The sequence below is a fragment of the Ovis canadensis genome, chromosome 1, assembly GCF_042477335.2.
Source record: "Ovis canadensis isolate MfBH-ARS-UI-01 breed Bighorn chromosome 1, ARS-UI_OviCan_v2, whole genome shotgun sequence".
Lineage (NCBI taxonomy): Eukaryota > Metazoa > Chordata > Mammalia > Artiodactyla > Bovidae > Ovis > Ovis canadensis.
This window is the reverse complement of record NC_091245.1, coordinates 85,001-100,873: the sequence shown is the minus strand read 5'-3', so window position 1 is coordinate 100,873 and position 15,873 is coordinate 85,001. Positions and strand designations below refer to the sequence as shown.

At 61.0% G+C, this 15,873-nt stretch overlaps 1 protein-coding gene across 1 annotated transcript in view; it reads right to left on the bottom strand.

The window, feature by feature from the left end:
• Positions 1–12,850: 12,850 nt before the first annotated feature.
• LOC138430770 (collagen, type I, alpha 1b-like) overlaps positions 12,851–15,873 on the bottom strand; it is a 4,754-nt gene continuing 1,731 nt past the window's right edge. The window contains exons 3-5 of the mRNA XM_069572787.1: positions 15,324–15,786; positions 14,501–15,022; positions 12,851–13,738 (exon numbers count right to left, since the gene is read on the bottom strand). Of these exons, the coding sequence (XP_069428888.1) occupies positions 12,851–13,738; positions 14,501–15,022; positions 15,324–15,786 (1,873 nt within the window). The remainder of the gene's footprint in view (positions 13,739–14,500; positions 15,023–15,323; positions 15,787–15,873) is intronic.

Here is a 15,873-nt window from a genome sequence, read left to right as displayed (position 1 = left end):
GAGGCTCTGACTTGACTGGAAAGCTTTCTGCATTTGAATGAAGCTATCGGACGAGGCCCTGCAGGGGGAGGGTGGGGGAGGGTGGCGGTGGGGCCCGCAGACAATAGCCCCTGCCTGCCTGCCGGCCTGCAGGCCGGCCTGCCGGGCTGAGGAGGCCCTCTGGCGGCGGCGGGGTCACGCTCCGGACTCCTGCAGCTCAACTCGATCCCTTCAAGGAAACTCCTGGGGTGACTCCTGTCCAGGGAATCATCCAAATGGGCCTGTTTCTGAAAAAGGCCCGAGTCACAGCTGTGACAGATTCTGTGGACCTCTTGACCCATGGATTGACCTGCACCCTCCCTCCCATCCTGTCAGATCCTTTCGACACGCTTGAAGAGGTCTTTGGCCTCGGCCCAGAAAACAGGCCAAGATAAACAAATACGTTTTGGTCTTTTTCTTTTTTTTTTTTTTTTCTTTTGAACAGGGCGAAAACGATGCATGGCCGTGGATTGGAGAGAAGCCTGCTCCCCTCGCGCGCCTGAAGGCAGGGAGTTCTCAGCGGGACAGAAATGACATTCAGGGGACAGAAATGACATTCAGAAATGAACCGTTTAAACTTGGTGACTATGCCAGAACAAATAGTGACACCAAACTTTGATACAGTGCTGTGATTTCCTTCTGGGAGGTTTCAGACCCCTCTCTATTGACCTTTAAGTCGATCATCAGTGTGTTGTCCGTCTCACTGCGTCAAAGCCCCTGCTCCCATCATAACCTCACTGAGATCTGTGATTTCCACCCAATGGACAGAGTCATCACACGCTTAGCTCCACCCAGCTCGTCACGCAACAGCGTGGACGGGCAAGTGCGTGCGTGGGCGCGTGGGCAGGTGGGTGGGTGGGTGCGTGGCTGGGTGCCTGCGTGCGTGCGTGCGTGCGTGGGTGGGTGGGTGCGTCCGTGCGTGCGTCCCTGCGTCCCTGTGCCTTTCGCCTTTCAGATTATGAACCCCGCCCCCTCACCTCTCCCGCTCCCCCGCCCCCCCCCACTGCCTTGTCCTTTGCCTAGCTGTGTCTCTGTGCCACCCACCCTCCACCACACCCACAACCACAGGCGCACCACACACCACGCGCATACCCGCACACACACCCCGCCTGCACACAGCGCACACACACATCCCGACCCCAGACACATACACACACACACACACACACGCAGCACAGGCCGCACACCACACACTCCCCCCTACCCCCTACACACACACACACACACACACACGCACACACACACACACACACACACACACACACACACACACACACACACACTGCGTTGTCCTTTGCCTGGCTGTGTCTCTGGGCCACTGTCTCTGCACGCCCCACCCCCTTCCGGCCACGGCCACGCCCACACCCACAGGCGCATCCCACACGCACACACCCATGGTGCCCACCCGACACACACTCGGCCTCACGTGGAACCTATACACACACCACACACGTTACCCCTCCCACCCACCCCCACCCCCACACACACCCACGCAGCACCACCTGCGCGTGCCCCAGACGCACCACCACACACCGCCTCCTGCCGGGGTCCAGCCCCGTCGGATCCAGGGAATTCGAAGGCGGGGACGGCGTTGGCGTCCTTGGATAAAGACATATTGAATGACAGAGATAGATAGAGAGAGATTAGAAACGGATCGTGTCGTAGGAAAATCAGTGGAGGAAAAGAGGCTGAATCACTTGGAATTCGGCCAGAGAAACGGGGAGCAAGAAAGAAAGAAGCGACGTGGGGGTATCCGTCTTTCCGGAAACGGATCCGATGTCTTTCGTGGTGGGTTTGCTTCTATCCCTCTTGTGACATATAGGGATGAATACAGAGTCACGTGGGGGCCGGGAGTCCCGACCTTTCTCAAAATCAGGTGCTTTCACATACATGTACGGGGGGGGGAAAAAAAAAATGTCTTAGGGATAATGACATCATCTTCTGGCCCTGAGGCCTGCTGACGTGTGATGATCCTTTCTTTCTGATCCCCAAAACACTTACGTGTTCCGAGGGTGTTTTTTCTTAAACCGGGCACCACCCTCCAGATAAAGTGACATTCCTGTAGGGTGAGGGTGTCGTGAGTTCCAATCAAGAAAGGAACCGATTGAACCCCAAAGTTCACATGAGTCGTCTGAAAGGTGAATACTTATTTCCCCTAGATGCTAGTGATATTCACGATAAGGGCAGGGAACATGGAGATGGAGCAGCAACCATCAGCCCAACACATGAAAATCCTTTCCCCAATGTTGCCCTGAAGGTCTATTTAGTCTTCAGAGAGTGATCGAGTGACATGTTGACATAGCAAGGACCCAGGGATGGGTCGCAAAGGGCAGGGATCGATTCCCAAAGAGAACGTTCCTTCACTCAAAACGTCTAGGATTGCTCCCCTTCAAGACGACTCTCTTTCCTTTTCTACATTCCAACGACATGGATTCATCTATTCCCAGGTGCCTAAGGATATGGAGGCCTGGCGGCCATCATGGACTCGACCGTGAGAAAAGCCCTGTGCTCGCGAAGACTCTCCAGAGACTCCCAGACTCTCTGTGCTGTTTACGGTGGAGAGGGAGCCGACGCTCGTGTGCGTCGTGGCGGGAGGGTGGGTGACCCTGTCACGCGAGCTAGTCTGTCAGCAGAGAGGTTTGACCCGAGACGGCCTTGTCACACCCAGGGCCGGGAGTGAGCCGTCAGGATCGGCCCGACGCGTGAAACACCCTTCACCCACGTCATTCCTGACCAACCCACTAGACTCATCATTTCTAGGTAGACGCTGGCTTTGGGGGTAGATGCTCGGGAACGGGGGGTTTCCTGAGGCTTGATCACGCCTTTGCGTGTGCCAAGCCTCCTTCCTCGTGGCCTTTGCCGTGGGCGGAGTTCCTCGCGCTGGCCCCGGCAATTACAAGGAGACATGTTGTGTATAACTGTGTGATACTTTTTGTCTGGAAACTTTTTCAAAACCGTTTACTAAATGGATTGGAGAGAAACCTGCTCCCCTCGCGCGCCTGAAGGCAGGGAGTTCTCAGCGGGACAGAACCTGCCTTCACTTCTCAGGGGGACCGGGACAGTCCCCTCACCCCGTGCACCCCCAACCCCGAGCCCAGTCCCGTCCCCTCCCCTCCCCGCCCCACCCACCCACCCACGCACGCATGCACGCACCCACACACACACACCCACACCCACACCCCACCCACCCACCCACCCACCCACACACACACACACACACACACACACACACACACAGGCGCGCGCGCACGCTCACCCGGACCCGGCTCCCACCCCCATCTCCTCAACCTCACACCCCCCACCCCCCCCCCCACCCCACCCCCCCCCACCGCTCCCCTCCCCTCCCCGGCGACGAGGGGGGCCCGGGGAGGGATGGCTGTCTCAGCCCTGGTTCTGAGATGTCCTTTGGGGAACCGCTCTAGGCCGAGACGCCAGCTTGCTGCCCTGCTGCTTGGTGTCCGTCTCCATCAGCCGTGTCCCCGAAAGGCACGTGAGCTCATGGACGACAAAGAGCGCACCCAGAAAACACCAAAGGGTCCTCCTGAACCCAACACGGCCATGTGTATGGATCCACGTAGAGGTCGTGGATCTCCCCATCGGATGCATGAATAGGATCCACACAGACTCGATTGTGTTTCCGCTTCGATGGGCTGCCCTATCCGGAGAGATCGCGTGGGTCAGCGAGCGAGCAAACACGGAAGGGAACGAACCCAAAACCGCGGCCAAGTCGAGGGAGTGCTGAGCCCGAGGAACTCGCCGATCCCGTGGCATCGTTTGCCATACACAGCCTTTCTCTACGGCAGAGGGAGATGTGGCATGGATCCCCGTGTGGGTCGTCCGTGCCCGAAACCACGCTGCGGAGAGTGGTCGTGTCTCATTCGAATTCTCTCTCAAAAGAGAAACCAGGTCCCATGATGGGATGGTATCTTTGAATGCAAAAGGGGATGACACGTGACAGGAAAATCAAAGTGGAGTCCGCATCGCCAAGAGAGCGCCCCAAAATAGAGAAGGGGAGGGCCATGGAGGAAGAGGTCTGTGTCTCGGTCTGGAAACTCGGAGCACCTCCTGGGGAACAGAGGCCTCCGGATCATCGAAACAGTGTTCCCGACATTCAAGACCCCCTATCACACACACCCTCCCCTTTCCCTACATCACTTGTGACAGTCTATCTACCCTGGAAGAAGAAACAGTTCCTTGTTTGCATGACAGTCCATCATCATTGCTCTCAGGTCGCTTTCCAACCTCACGGAGTTTCAGCTTTCTAAGCCCCCGACTCTTTCCTGGGCAACGTTCCCCCGGTTTTTATTCAAACCTGTGTCCCTGCATGGCCATATCGAAGACCCCCAAATAAAGCTTTCTTTTTCTTTCTTTCTTTTCTTTCTTTCTTTCTTTCTTTCTTTTTTTTTTTTGGCGCAGCCGATACTGACTCTTCATGGAAAGACAAGAAAACTAGGTGATTTTATGTGTTTAACTTTCAGGTGTATTGAAATATCATTTCCTTCGTGAAGGACATATGACATCCTTCGTCCTCATGTGTACAGAATGGGGACAAGAGGCACCTGTATGTTGCCAAAGAAGAATGACCACCCAAGCGGTAGCTCATAGCTTTCTCACAAGCCACACAGATCATGACTGGATGTGAAAGAGAGGGAAGTCACTCGGTCGTGTTCGACTCTTTGCGACCCCACGGACTGTAGCCTACCAGGCTCCTCCATCCGTGGACAGTTCCAGGCAAGAATCCTAGAGTGGGTTGCCATTTCCTTCTGCCATTGGACGGGAGGAGAATGATTCATGTCCACTGTCATGGCAACTTTCTCAGATGATCATGCTGCTGCTGCTGCTGCTGCTGCTGCTGCTGCTGCTGCTGCTGCTGCTGCTGCTGCTGCTGCTGCTGCTGCTGCTGCTGCTGCTGCTGCGTTGCTTTGGTCGTGTCCGAATCTGTCCGACCCCACAGACAGTAGCGCACTGGGCACCCCCGTCCCTGGGATTCTCCAGGCAAGAACACTGCAGTGGGTTGCCATGTCCGCCTCCAAGGCGTGAAAGTGAAAAGTGCAAGGGAAGTCGCTCAGTCGTGTCCGACTGTGAGCGACCCCCGTGGACTGCGGCCCACCAGGCTCCTCCCGTCCATGGGATTTTCCGGGCAAGAGGACTGCAGTGGGGCGCCATGGCCTTCTCTGAATAGTACCATACTATAATAATCATGCTGTTCCTTAGAATCACCGTGCTCTTTGTGACGTATACAGTATAGATGTACCTTATCCGTGAAGTCGTTTTTTGTTTTTTTCTTTCCCCCTTACATCAATGCAATATCTTCCCATTTCTCCCTCCCCCAGCCGTTCTGTGATGACCGTCTTCTTTCTTTCTTTCATTCTTTCTTTCTTTTTTGATGGCCATCCATGGCATGTAAGTGGCATGAGAAAGTCTTTTTCTTTCTCTACCTGACTGATTCATTTGGCATCACGCCCTAAGTCACATCCATGCTGTCACCAGACAAGAATGGGTTCGTTCCTGTGGCTCCATGGGACATCTGTTTCTACCTATCGATCGATCTCTATCTGGATCGTGTGTCTTCTTTCCCTCTTCTTCCCTTGATGGACACTCGGGCTGTTTCCCTCTCTTGACCCGTGTGACGGATGCTGCCGTGGACATGGGAGGAGTGCAGATCTCTCTCTGAGATTTAGATTCCGTGTCTCTTTTCTTGAGATGTCTACCCAGAAGTGAGAGTGCTGGAAAGATCGATCACGTCTCGACCACGACTCTTTTCGAAGTCCTCCTGAGGGGATCCAGGGAATGAGCCATTCTTTTCCAATAGACGCCGTTGGAATACCAGTGCGACCGCACACGTCTTAGGGAAGACGGCGCGAACGCGATGGTGCCCGAGGGTGTGGCCGCAGGACGACTCCCCGGTGCCAGCTTTCCACGTCCACAAGCCCCCCGCGGTCGTCGGCAAGTCGTCCCATCCACACGGAGCCACGGTTTTCGTGGGCCGGGGTGGCCTGGGTGCCAGTCGATCCCCAGAGGAATGGAGCGATGACAGACTCCTTGGGGAACAGAGCAGAGAGACGTGGAATTCTTTCCACGAGACGAGTGCGGTGAGAAGAGAACGATGTGAAGTGGTGCCTGGGGAGCCAGAAAGAGTCGCCACAGGAAGGAAAACAGGTCAGACGAGAGGGGAGAAGGGTTCCAAGTGAGCGGAGCACAGCGGGGGAGACGGGCCCAGAAGATGCGAGCAGATGCTGGGGGCACGGCACGCCTGGACCCGTGAGCCCGCAGGGAGCCGAGAGGGATGGCCGTCCGCTGTCTGCAGGTCCGCGTGGGCCGATCTCCAGAGCCCGGACCGGGAAGGACTTCTTCACGAGAACAGGCACGCTCACGGTCCCCACGGGTCACGTCTCCACTGGGCTCTCAGCACTGGAGGGAGAGCTTCCCACACTTCCGATGGCACGGGGAGCTGCGGTTTCTTGATCTCATCTACCGCAGAGTCAGCGAGCTTCCCGAGGGATAGGATAGGACGAGGTATCGGCCGACGGCATCCCGTCCTAGACCCCGTACTGCTTTAAAACCATGGGGCGTCTCTGATTTCTGTGGGGGTGTGCTGTGTCTTCACTGCTGTGCCAGCCGTGCTCTCTCCGTGGAGGAGGGGGCCGCCCTGCGGTTGTGTGTCTGGGCTTCTCGTGGCTGTGGTTCCTCTTGGGGAGCGCGGGCACTGGGGCACGTGGGCTTCGGTGGCCGCTGGGTGTGGGCTCAGCGCTCGCAGTGGCCAGGATCCAGAGCACGGATTCCATCGGCGAGGCCTATGGGCTTCGTGGCTCTGTAGCACGTGGGATCTTCCCTGGCCGGGGATGAAACCCGTGTTTCCTGCGTGGGCACGGGATGGTTTCCTACGGAGCCGCCGGGGAAGCCCCCGTCCCAAACTCGAGATGGATATCCTGACGTCCCCCGCTTGGGATGGGAGAGTTTCTGAACGATCAGGCCCGGAGAAGGGATTGCATCGTGACGGCTTGACCTTCGTGTCTCACAAACCGGCACTCTTGCTGCTTCTTGAAGCGTCCTAGAGAAGAAGACATCGGATTCCACAGGAGATCAGCTCCTTTGACTAGCGTTGGCACGACGGCCACCACAAGGGGGACGGAGAAACACAACAGTTGGTTTCTTTTGGACGATGAGCCCCCCTCTGTGTGTGTGTGTGTGTGTGTGTGTGTGTGTGTGTGTGTGTGTGTGAGAGAGAGAGAGAGAGAGAGAGAGAGAGAGAGAGAGAGAGAGAGAGAGAGAGAGAGAGAGAGAGAGATGCCTTCGTGGTTCTAAAGCAAGAAGCACTGAGGAGTGAAGACATTCTTGAACTCACATAGTTTCCTTCATTTCAGTCGTGATGGTCCAGTGATTTTGGAGGACGACATGGAATGTTTCAGGGTAGATGCTTTTAGAAGGCTGTGAAGGGACTTCCCTGCCTGGTGGTCCAGTGGTGAAGGATCCACCTGCCGAGGAGGCGGGGGGACAGGGTGTTTTCCACCGAACCCCTGATCCGGGACGATGCCACAGGGCTCCGGGCAGGTTCGACACACACCTGCAGAACGGACGGTGCCAGGCGTGAAGGCGAGGGCCCACGGCCCGGGGACCCTGGACGAGGATGACTGACGCGGACGGACACTGCCGTCTCCGTCTCCGTGGAGGTGGGTTGTGGCCAGCACGCTCCTCTGGGGCAGGCTGTTCCTAGGACCGTTGGGGAGCGTGCGCGTGCATGGGAGGAGCAGGGGACCTGAGGGAACTCTCTATCCTCTCTGCTCCACGGGGTCCCCGGAACCCTCATCTGCTCAAAGAGAGGATTCGTCCCGTGGAAAGACAGACCCACACGCGAGTGAACCTCATTTCTGGTTCCCTTGGCTTCTGAAAGCGTGACGGTCAGGTGCATGCAACTCTCTGGCTTTCTGTTCTTCCCGAGATCCCGGCCTGCTCACTGGAAGGACACGAGGAGCCGGATGAGATCTCCCTCTGCACGGCGGTGGCTCCAGCGTGCGCACGTTTCGGTGGCTACGGCTTGTGGAAGCCGAAGCCCCGGTGTGACAGACGCCTGTTTCCACGACGGGTGAACAGTTCTCAGTGCGGGAAGCCCAATCCTTGCCCCTGCCTGTTCGATCTGCAGGGCCTCTGCAAAGGACACACGTGCCCGATCTCATGACCGATCCCCTTTTCGGAGCCAGCCCGGGGCGTCGTCTGTTTCCCGGGCCACAGGCACACACTGGCACTGGGGAGTTGTGTCGTTCCTCCTCCTCGTCCTCCTGCTCCTCCTCCTCGTCCTCGTCCTCCTCCTCCTCTCTGCCCCCACCCTTCCCCCCGCATGCAGGCTCCCCCACACCCCCGCCTGGCCCCGGCCCGTCCGGGTCTCCCCCACCCGCAGAAAAGGCCAGGAAACACATGGTCCCAGGACGACGCAGTCGAGAGAGAGCCAGTGGCAGTCCACTGGGATGCGGGGAGGAGACGCCTGAGCATACCTAGGCCAACACTGCCACCGTGTGGGGTGAGAGGCCGGTGCGAGGAGAGCTCAAGAGTTCAGAGGAGGAGGAAGAGGAGCAGGAGGGAGAGAGGGAGGCGGGGGTGGAGGGGAGGGCCAGGCTGAAGCTGTCTCGGGGCGATGACGTGGAAGAAAACGTTCCCCTTCAGAAGGGCGCTCCGAAGAGAGGAAGAGAGCGTTCCGGCGGGACCTTGAGAGCACCTTCAAGCTGGGAGCGGAGCGGAGCGGAGCGGGGCGGGGTGGGGTGGGGGAGGGAATCATCCAGACGTAGGAAAGACACCAGGCGCAGAAGGCGAGACCGATTCTTGACCAAAGGGAATCGGATGCTTTTCTGTCCATGTGTTCCATCCTCAGACTCTCATGGGAATCCAGCCAGCCAGCCAGCCAGCCAGCCAGCCAGCCAGCCAGCCAGCCACGATCGTGTCGCTCCTTTTCTGTTCTCTATGTGTTTCACGGCGAGTGACTGAGAGAGTCTTTCGATGGTTTGCTAGGATGTGTGAATGTCGTGAGACCACGGTACTTGTCAGCCGTGGATGAACAGAACGGCTTCAGCTTTCAGGGTGATCCTGAACTCCCACGCCAAGGGAGGCCCTGTGTGTCCCTGTGTGCTGGAGGACACCGTGCTACCCACATCTTGATCTTGGACTGAACACAACCACCGTGGGGAGGGTGTTCGTGGGTTGGCTTCCTTTCCTTTCCCTATGGCACTCACCTGACCGTCCTGTCCACTCTTTGGATCCTTGATCTCCCCCTCGCCCTCGAGGCCATCGGTCGGTCCTTTTCTTTCTCCTCCTCCTGCTCCCCGTCCTCCTACTCACCCTAGTATCTCTCCCCGCCTCCCCACTCCCCGCCCCCCCACACACACACACACACACACACACACACACACACACACACACACACACACACACGCAAGTCCCGCTCTTCTCAAATGGACCTCTCGCTGACGGCCGACGTTTCCTTTCGCCTTCTTTCCTTCCTCCCGTCCTGCTTCCTTTCCCTTGTGTGTGTGTGTGCGTGTGTGTGTGTGTGTGTGTGTGTGTGTGTGTTTTGTTCCCCCGTTCCTTTTCAGCTGCACCGACGATGTTTTCGAGTGCAGCGCATGACACAGAGATCACCAGGATGCATCTAGTGAGGGACCGTCCGTCACCACTCGGTGTCACGGCGGACGACGTTTGGTGTCGCGACGTGCCCGTGACGCCTGGATTCCCTAAGGGGCAGGTCGCCCCGCTTCCTCTGTCTCCCTCACCAGGGGCGCTCGTTCACTCGTTCTCTCCCCCACCCCGCCCCCCGCCACCGTTTCCCCCGCTCCCTCCTCTGGCCACCCCTCATGTGTTCCGCGGTGGTCTCTTAGGAGCCTGTTTCTCTTGGGTTCTGTTGTGTTCACGGTGTCTCGTTTGGTAGGTACTGCATGGAAACGACGGCTCTGAGGTATTTCATTCAGCATCATCCCCTCTAAAGGTCTCTCCGAGTTCCTGCAGACTGTGAGATTTCATTCCCTTCGGGTGGTTGAGTCCCATTCCTCTGTGTGTGTGTGTGTGTGTGTGTGTGTGTGTGTGTGTGTGTGTGTGTGTGTGTGAGTGAATGAATAGATACAGGCGTAGGCACACAGACAGAGAGCTCTCTCCTTCTGTGTGTATGGATGTCTACCTAGGTATGGGGGGTCGATCCCACACATACACACGTCCGTATCTTCTTTGTCCCCTCCGTGGGCACTCCGTGGAGTGGCTGGGTTGGGTCGAAGGGGGACTCTTTGGTGGAGTGTTCCGAGGGAATCACAGGACTCTTTTCCCTAGGGATGTGGTTTCTCTCTCTGGGAGGCCCCAGGGGATGAGATGTGATCTCTCTGAGTCCGCCCACATGTTCCTCAGCGGCAGAAAAGGCGCGTTCGATCGATCAGGAGCCACTGTCTTCTGATGTGTCCAACTTGCTGTCGCGATGGCGATTCCAGCTCCTGGGCCTTTCCCCTCCGAAGGAGAAGGATCAATGTCCAGATGAACGCCCCGGGGTGCTTCCGTGAGCCCGCCCCCACCCCCAGCAGCCCCAGCCCAGCCCAGCCCAGCCCTGCCGCTGATTTGTTGTCTCCCTTGTGCTTCTGGGTGTCTGTCTGTTCTCCCTTTCTTTGGAAGGAAGGTGTCTGCTCGGGGCCCCCTGCCTGCCCACTTCGCTCATCGGGGGTTGTTTCCCTTTTGGAGGCTGAGTTGTCTGACGCCTCGATCAGTTTTGGACAGAAAAGCCCCTTTTGCAAGATGCTTGCGCTTTCCCCGTGTATACCCCCCCCCCCCCCCCACACACACACACACACGGATGTGTGTTTCCGTCCGTGTGTGTCTGTGAGTATCTATATGTACATAGATACACCCATAGATACTCACACGCGCGCACGTAGACATCGACACAGACACGTGGGTATCTGTGCACTTAGGCACGTGTACACGGACTTCTATGGACGTGTGCGGATACACACGCACGTTCGCATATGCGTTTCCGTGTGTGCGCATCTATGCACATGCATCTGCGTGTAGGCACTCTGGACGCCCCCGGGCGCCTGTATGTGCGTACGTGCACGCACGTCTACTTATATAGACGTGTGCGTATCCCGACACATACACACTCGGACGTCTGTGTGGACCTCCAGACGCGATCCGTAGACGTCTCTGGATGTGTCCGTATGCGCGTATGCATGTGTGCATACACGTGTGCATACACACACGAGGACAGATGCGCCTATGGAAGCACGCACGCACGTGTACGCGTATACGTGCACCCACACCTGTGCGTATACATCACACGTATACACACGTGTGCATCTGTACGCGTGGACACGTCCGCCTTGATTTGTACGTATGTGTCTATGGATCCCGACGTATCTGCACATATGAGCATGTGTATCCGTACCTGTGTATATCCGCGTACGTCTGCGTATATATGCCTGAGTCTACGTGTATACACGCAAGCATACACGCACAGTAGAAACGCCTAGGCACACACGGGCGCACACAGACACATGCGTGTTTGTGAGCATGCCCTTCGAACGTGTTTGTCCATACCCATGGGTGCGCGTATATATAGGCGCGAATATGCGTGCGTATACATATGGACGCGCGGATACGCACATGTGTATGCGTTCTCTCTCCCCCTCCCCCTCCCCCTCCCCCCTCCCCCTCCCCTCCCCTCCCCTCCCCTCCCCTCCCCTCCCCTCCCCCTCCCCCTCCCCCTCCCCCTCCCCCTCCCCCTCCTCCTCCTCCTCTCCCTCTCCCTCTCTCTGACTTTTAAGCACCCGGAGCCCTTCTATGACTTGACTTTCCTGCCTGGTGGTTTTGTTTCGTTTCCTTTCTGATCGACTTCACAAAGTTATTTATTCATTTAACTGGCTGTTGTCATGGAACACGGGGTTTATGGAGTGGATCCCTATTGACTCGGTCCGGTCCTCCTCACCTCCACGCCCCTCAGCCGCCCCACCCCCCACCCCCCGCCCCCGCCCCCGCCCCCGCCCCCCAGCCCCACCCCCCACCCCCGCCCTCCCAACCCCCACCCCCGCAGCCCTGCCACCCCAGACCTCCCGCCCGCCCTCCCGCCTGCCTGCCATTCTGGTGTTTGTGGCCAGTTCAGTTATTTTGAAATCCATGTTCTCCTGACCTCAAGTGCACTTTCCCCACCCACCGGCGCCTGCTTGGGTTTGTTGTCTTCGGACTTTGTCACGGTCTCTACCCAGGTTGAGTTGTGTCTTCTCTTGGTGGGGGTTCCGAGTGTGTCTCCTCCTTTTCCTTTCTTGCTCCTGGGCTTGCTTGTCTGCGTCTGCTTTCCAAAGTCCTGCTTTGTTCTCCGAGCAGCGCTCGCCTTGGGTTTCGCTTTGCCGGCCCCTCCCTCCCTCCCTCTCTTTCGGGGGAGGGGGGGCCGGGGGAGTCTGCGATGCCGCTCGCTGGTGCCCCTCTCTCCGCCGACCCCGCCCCGAGCCCCCACCGCCCGCCGGCGTCTCCGTGGAATGTCCCCCCAGCACCCCGGAATCGCGTGGGGGAGTGAGTCTCCTTCGTGGCAGCCTCCTGAGGAGATCCTTCCCAGCGTGTCTCCCTTCCTCTGCGGCCGGGGTCGCGTCGCGTCGCGTCGCTCGGCGGCGGAGGCTCCGGGCCGAGCTCGGGCGTTTGGGCGGCCGGCGCGGTGGCGTCCCCGGCGGCCGGCGACAGCCACCCGTCCTCGGGACGTTCGAGTCGCTTGTCGGGAGCCACCTGGCGGCCGCTTGTATATTGTCCCTCCCCTCTGGAGCTTCGGCGAGGCCTCCTTCAGGAGGATTGTGACTCAGCCTCTGGGCCCGAGGCAGAGCTCTCAGACACCGGCGACGCTGGCGGCGACAGTCCCGGTGGCGCCGAGGCCTAGGGACAGTCCTGCTGTCGCCGGAGATTGGTTCTCTAGGTTTCTGAGGAGGGTGACCGTCGCGGCGCACCGCAGCCGGCTTGCGGGGCGGCCTGACCGGGTCGACCAGCATCTCCCCGTGCCCCTGCGGCCGCGGAGACGGACCGCCCGGACCCTACCTGGGCCGGGCCGCCGCGGTGGGCAGGGAGAGGGTCTTCCCTGCCCGGAGCGCCTGGACTCGGGCTCGGCGGTCCGGACTCCTCCTGGGCCGCCCTCAGGAGCGTGTGCTTCGCCCTCGGCCCCGCTCCGGAGGTGGGGACCGGCCCGGACGGTGGCTTGGAGGTCGCCGGAGGGCGCGCCTGGGTCCGGGCCCTCGGGTCCTTCCTGCCCGAGGTGTTTTCCGCGTCGCGCTCCGGAGGTGGGGACCCGAGGGTTGACCGGGGGAGGCGCGTGTGCGGTCCCCCCCGTGGGGGTCCGGTCGCCCGAGGCGTCTCCCGGCACCCATGCTTTCTCTTTGTCAAAGTCCTGACGGGTCCGGAGACGTGGATGGACCGGACCCTGCTTCCGCGGGTGGCCGGGGAGGGCGCGCTCGACCCTCCGGCGTGCCCTGGTGGGTCTCGGTCGTCGGACGCGACTTTGGCTCACCCCTCTCCGACTCCCTGAATCCCAGTCAGTCGGGAGGTGGGGACCGGCTCGGGCCGTCCTGGGTGCCCCGTCTAGGACGGTCTGGGCCCCGGGCGCGGTCCCTGGTCGGGGCCCGCTCGTCTCGTGGGAAGCGCCTCGCTGACGGGTCTGTCTTCTGTGTTCCTTTTGCACATCGAAGCCAAATCCCCGTCCGGAGACACGGACGGGCCGGTCCCCCTACCCGCGTGGGTGAAGCGGGGAGGGCGTCCTCGGCCAGCTCCCCCTCTCTCGGTGTCCGCGCCCCCACCCCCACCCCTTTTGCCACCACGCGCCCCTCCCCCCCCCCGGTCGACCAGATGACCCCCCGCCTGCCCCCCCCCCCCCCCCCCCCCCCCCCCCCCCCCCCGAGAGCTCGGGGCCTGGTGTGTATGGGGCAGTGTTGGGGACAGGTGGCCGGGACAAGGTTCCGGGGGCCCTCCCTGCGAGTCGTAGATGGGCTCCTCTGTCGCCTGCTGTCATTTCGTCGCCCTTAATAGGCCTTTTTTGCCACCAGGTAAGTGCTGACACGGTCTCCTTTGGTGTTTGCCACCGAGGACTGTGGGTCTCTAGACGCACGCGGGGCTCTGGGCTTCTGGGCCGCCAGCTGGTGCCCGGTTCGTCCCTTGCCGCTGGAGCCGCCCCGCCTGGGCCTGTGCGCCGGCTCCTGTGTGGTGTCGTCTGGCTGACCCGACCCACGGTGCCACCTCCGGTCTCTGGGCGACCCGAGGGTGGCGGGGCGAGGTGGCGCGGGTCTTCTACCCTGGGCGCCCCTCGCCCCCGCTGTGGGCACCTGGGGGCGGCTGGGACGACCCCCGCCCTGTGGGCTCCGTGTCAGGTGTTCTCCTCTTGGGGTCGTTGGCCGCTCTCGCCTGAGGCGAGGTGGGGGGGGATGGAGGTTGCCGGCGAGGCTTAAAACGGGCCCCTCTGGTGACTGTCCTCGCCGTGCCTCCCCCCGCCCACCTTGGCTCCACGGATCGATGTGGTGTGGTCGTGTTCTCCCGGGCCGAGCCTAAGCCGTGCCAGACGAGGGACGGGCGTTCCCAGTGAGCGTGTCCGCTCTTCTCGGTCTGTCCGCGGGGCCCCTCGCTTGTCTTCCCCCCCGCTGCCCATCAGGGAGGGTGAGGAAGGCAGGGGTTGGGTGTGTGGCCTCTGGCCCTGATCTTCGGTCTCCTGCTGTCCCTTGCCTCGGGGCGTCAGTGGGCGCCGTTGGTCTTCTGACACAGCAGATTGCTCCCGCTTCGCCTTCTCGGCGTGTGCCCGGCGAGCGGCCCTCCCTGTGGCGGGGAGGGCTGTGCCGCCGCCGCCGCGCTGCGCGCCCCACGCGGGTGTGCGAGCGTGCCTCGTGTGACCCTCGGCGGTGCCCCTGGAGCGCTCCAGGTCGTCCCTCAGGTGCCTGAGGCCGAGCGGTGGTGTCGTTTCCCTCAACCCGGTGTCCCCCTCGGGTCCCCGCCACGGTGGCGTGGGTGTCCCGAGAGTGGCTCTCTTTTTTGGGGGGGGGTCGAGGCGGTAGGGAGAGGCGTGCCTGTTCCCCTCGTCGTGGAGGCCTTGGTGGATGAGGCCTTGCGGGGGGGCGGGGCGTGCGGGCTCTGCTCTGGCCCTGACCGCGCACACGCTCGTGTGTGGCGGTCCGCTTCCCTGTACCGCAGACCCCTCCCGCCCAGCTGAGGCCTGGTGGCTGGCGGAGCGCCTCCGTGGGCCCGAAGGTGAGACGGTCCGGGGGAGGGACGGCGCGCCCTCGGTGAGAACGCCTTCTCTAGCGATCCGAGAGGGAGCCTTGGGGTACCGGAGCCCCCAGCCGCTGCCCCTCCCGAGTGCGCAGTGGCCACCGTGGCGACTGCCAGAGCACGTGGGCAGAGCAGAACTCCCCCGCCCTCCGTGGGAGGGGAGGGAGTTGGGTGCGCCGGCCCCGCGGTGGGGCCGTGTGCCGCTCGTTGCCTACCGCGGCCCGCGCCTCCCCCCTCCGCGTCGGGGGAGGGTCCCGCTGGGCCCCGCCGGGCGTCCGGCAGGTGGGGGGCCGTGTGCGTGCGGCCGGCCCCCGTGGTGTGAGCCCTGGGGGAAGGGGGGCTGTGTCGGGGCGCGACGCCCGGTCGGCCTCGGCTTCCCCGGCCCCGCCAGCTGGTGGTGAGGAGGGGCCCGTCGCGCCCGCCCTCGCCCCCTGAGCCGCAGCTGGTGGCGGCGTGCGGTCACGGTCCGGGCCGCCTCGCTCGAGAGCGTCGTCCCCGGGATGTCGCGCCTCGGGGTTCAGACTCAGATGGAAAGACGGATCCGTCGCGGATGGATGGCGGAAGACGGGTGGACGGCTCGCCGGCCGTGGCGGCGGGGCCGGGTCGTGG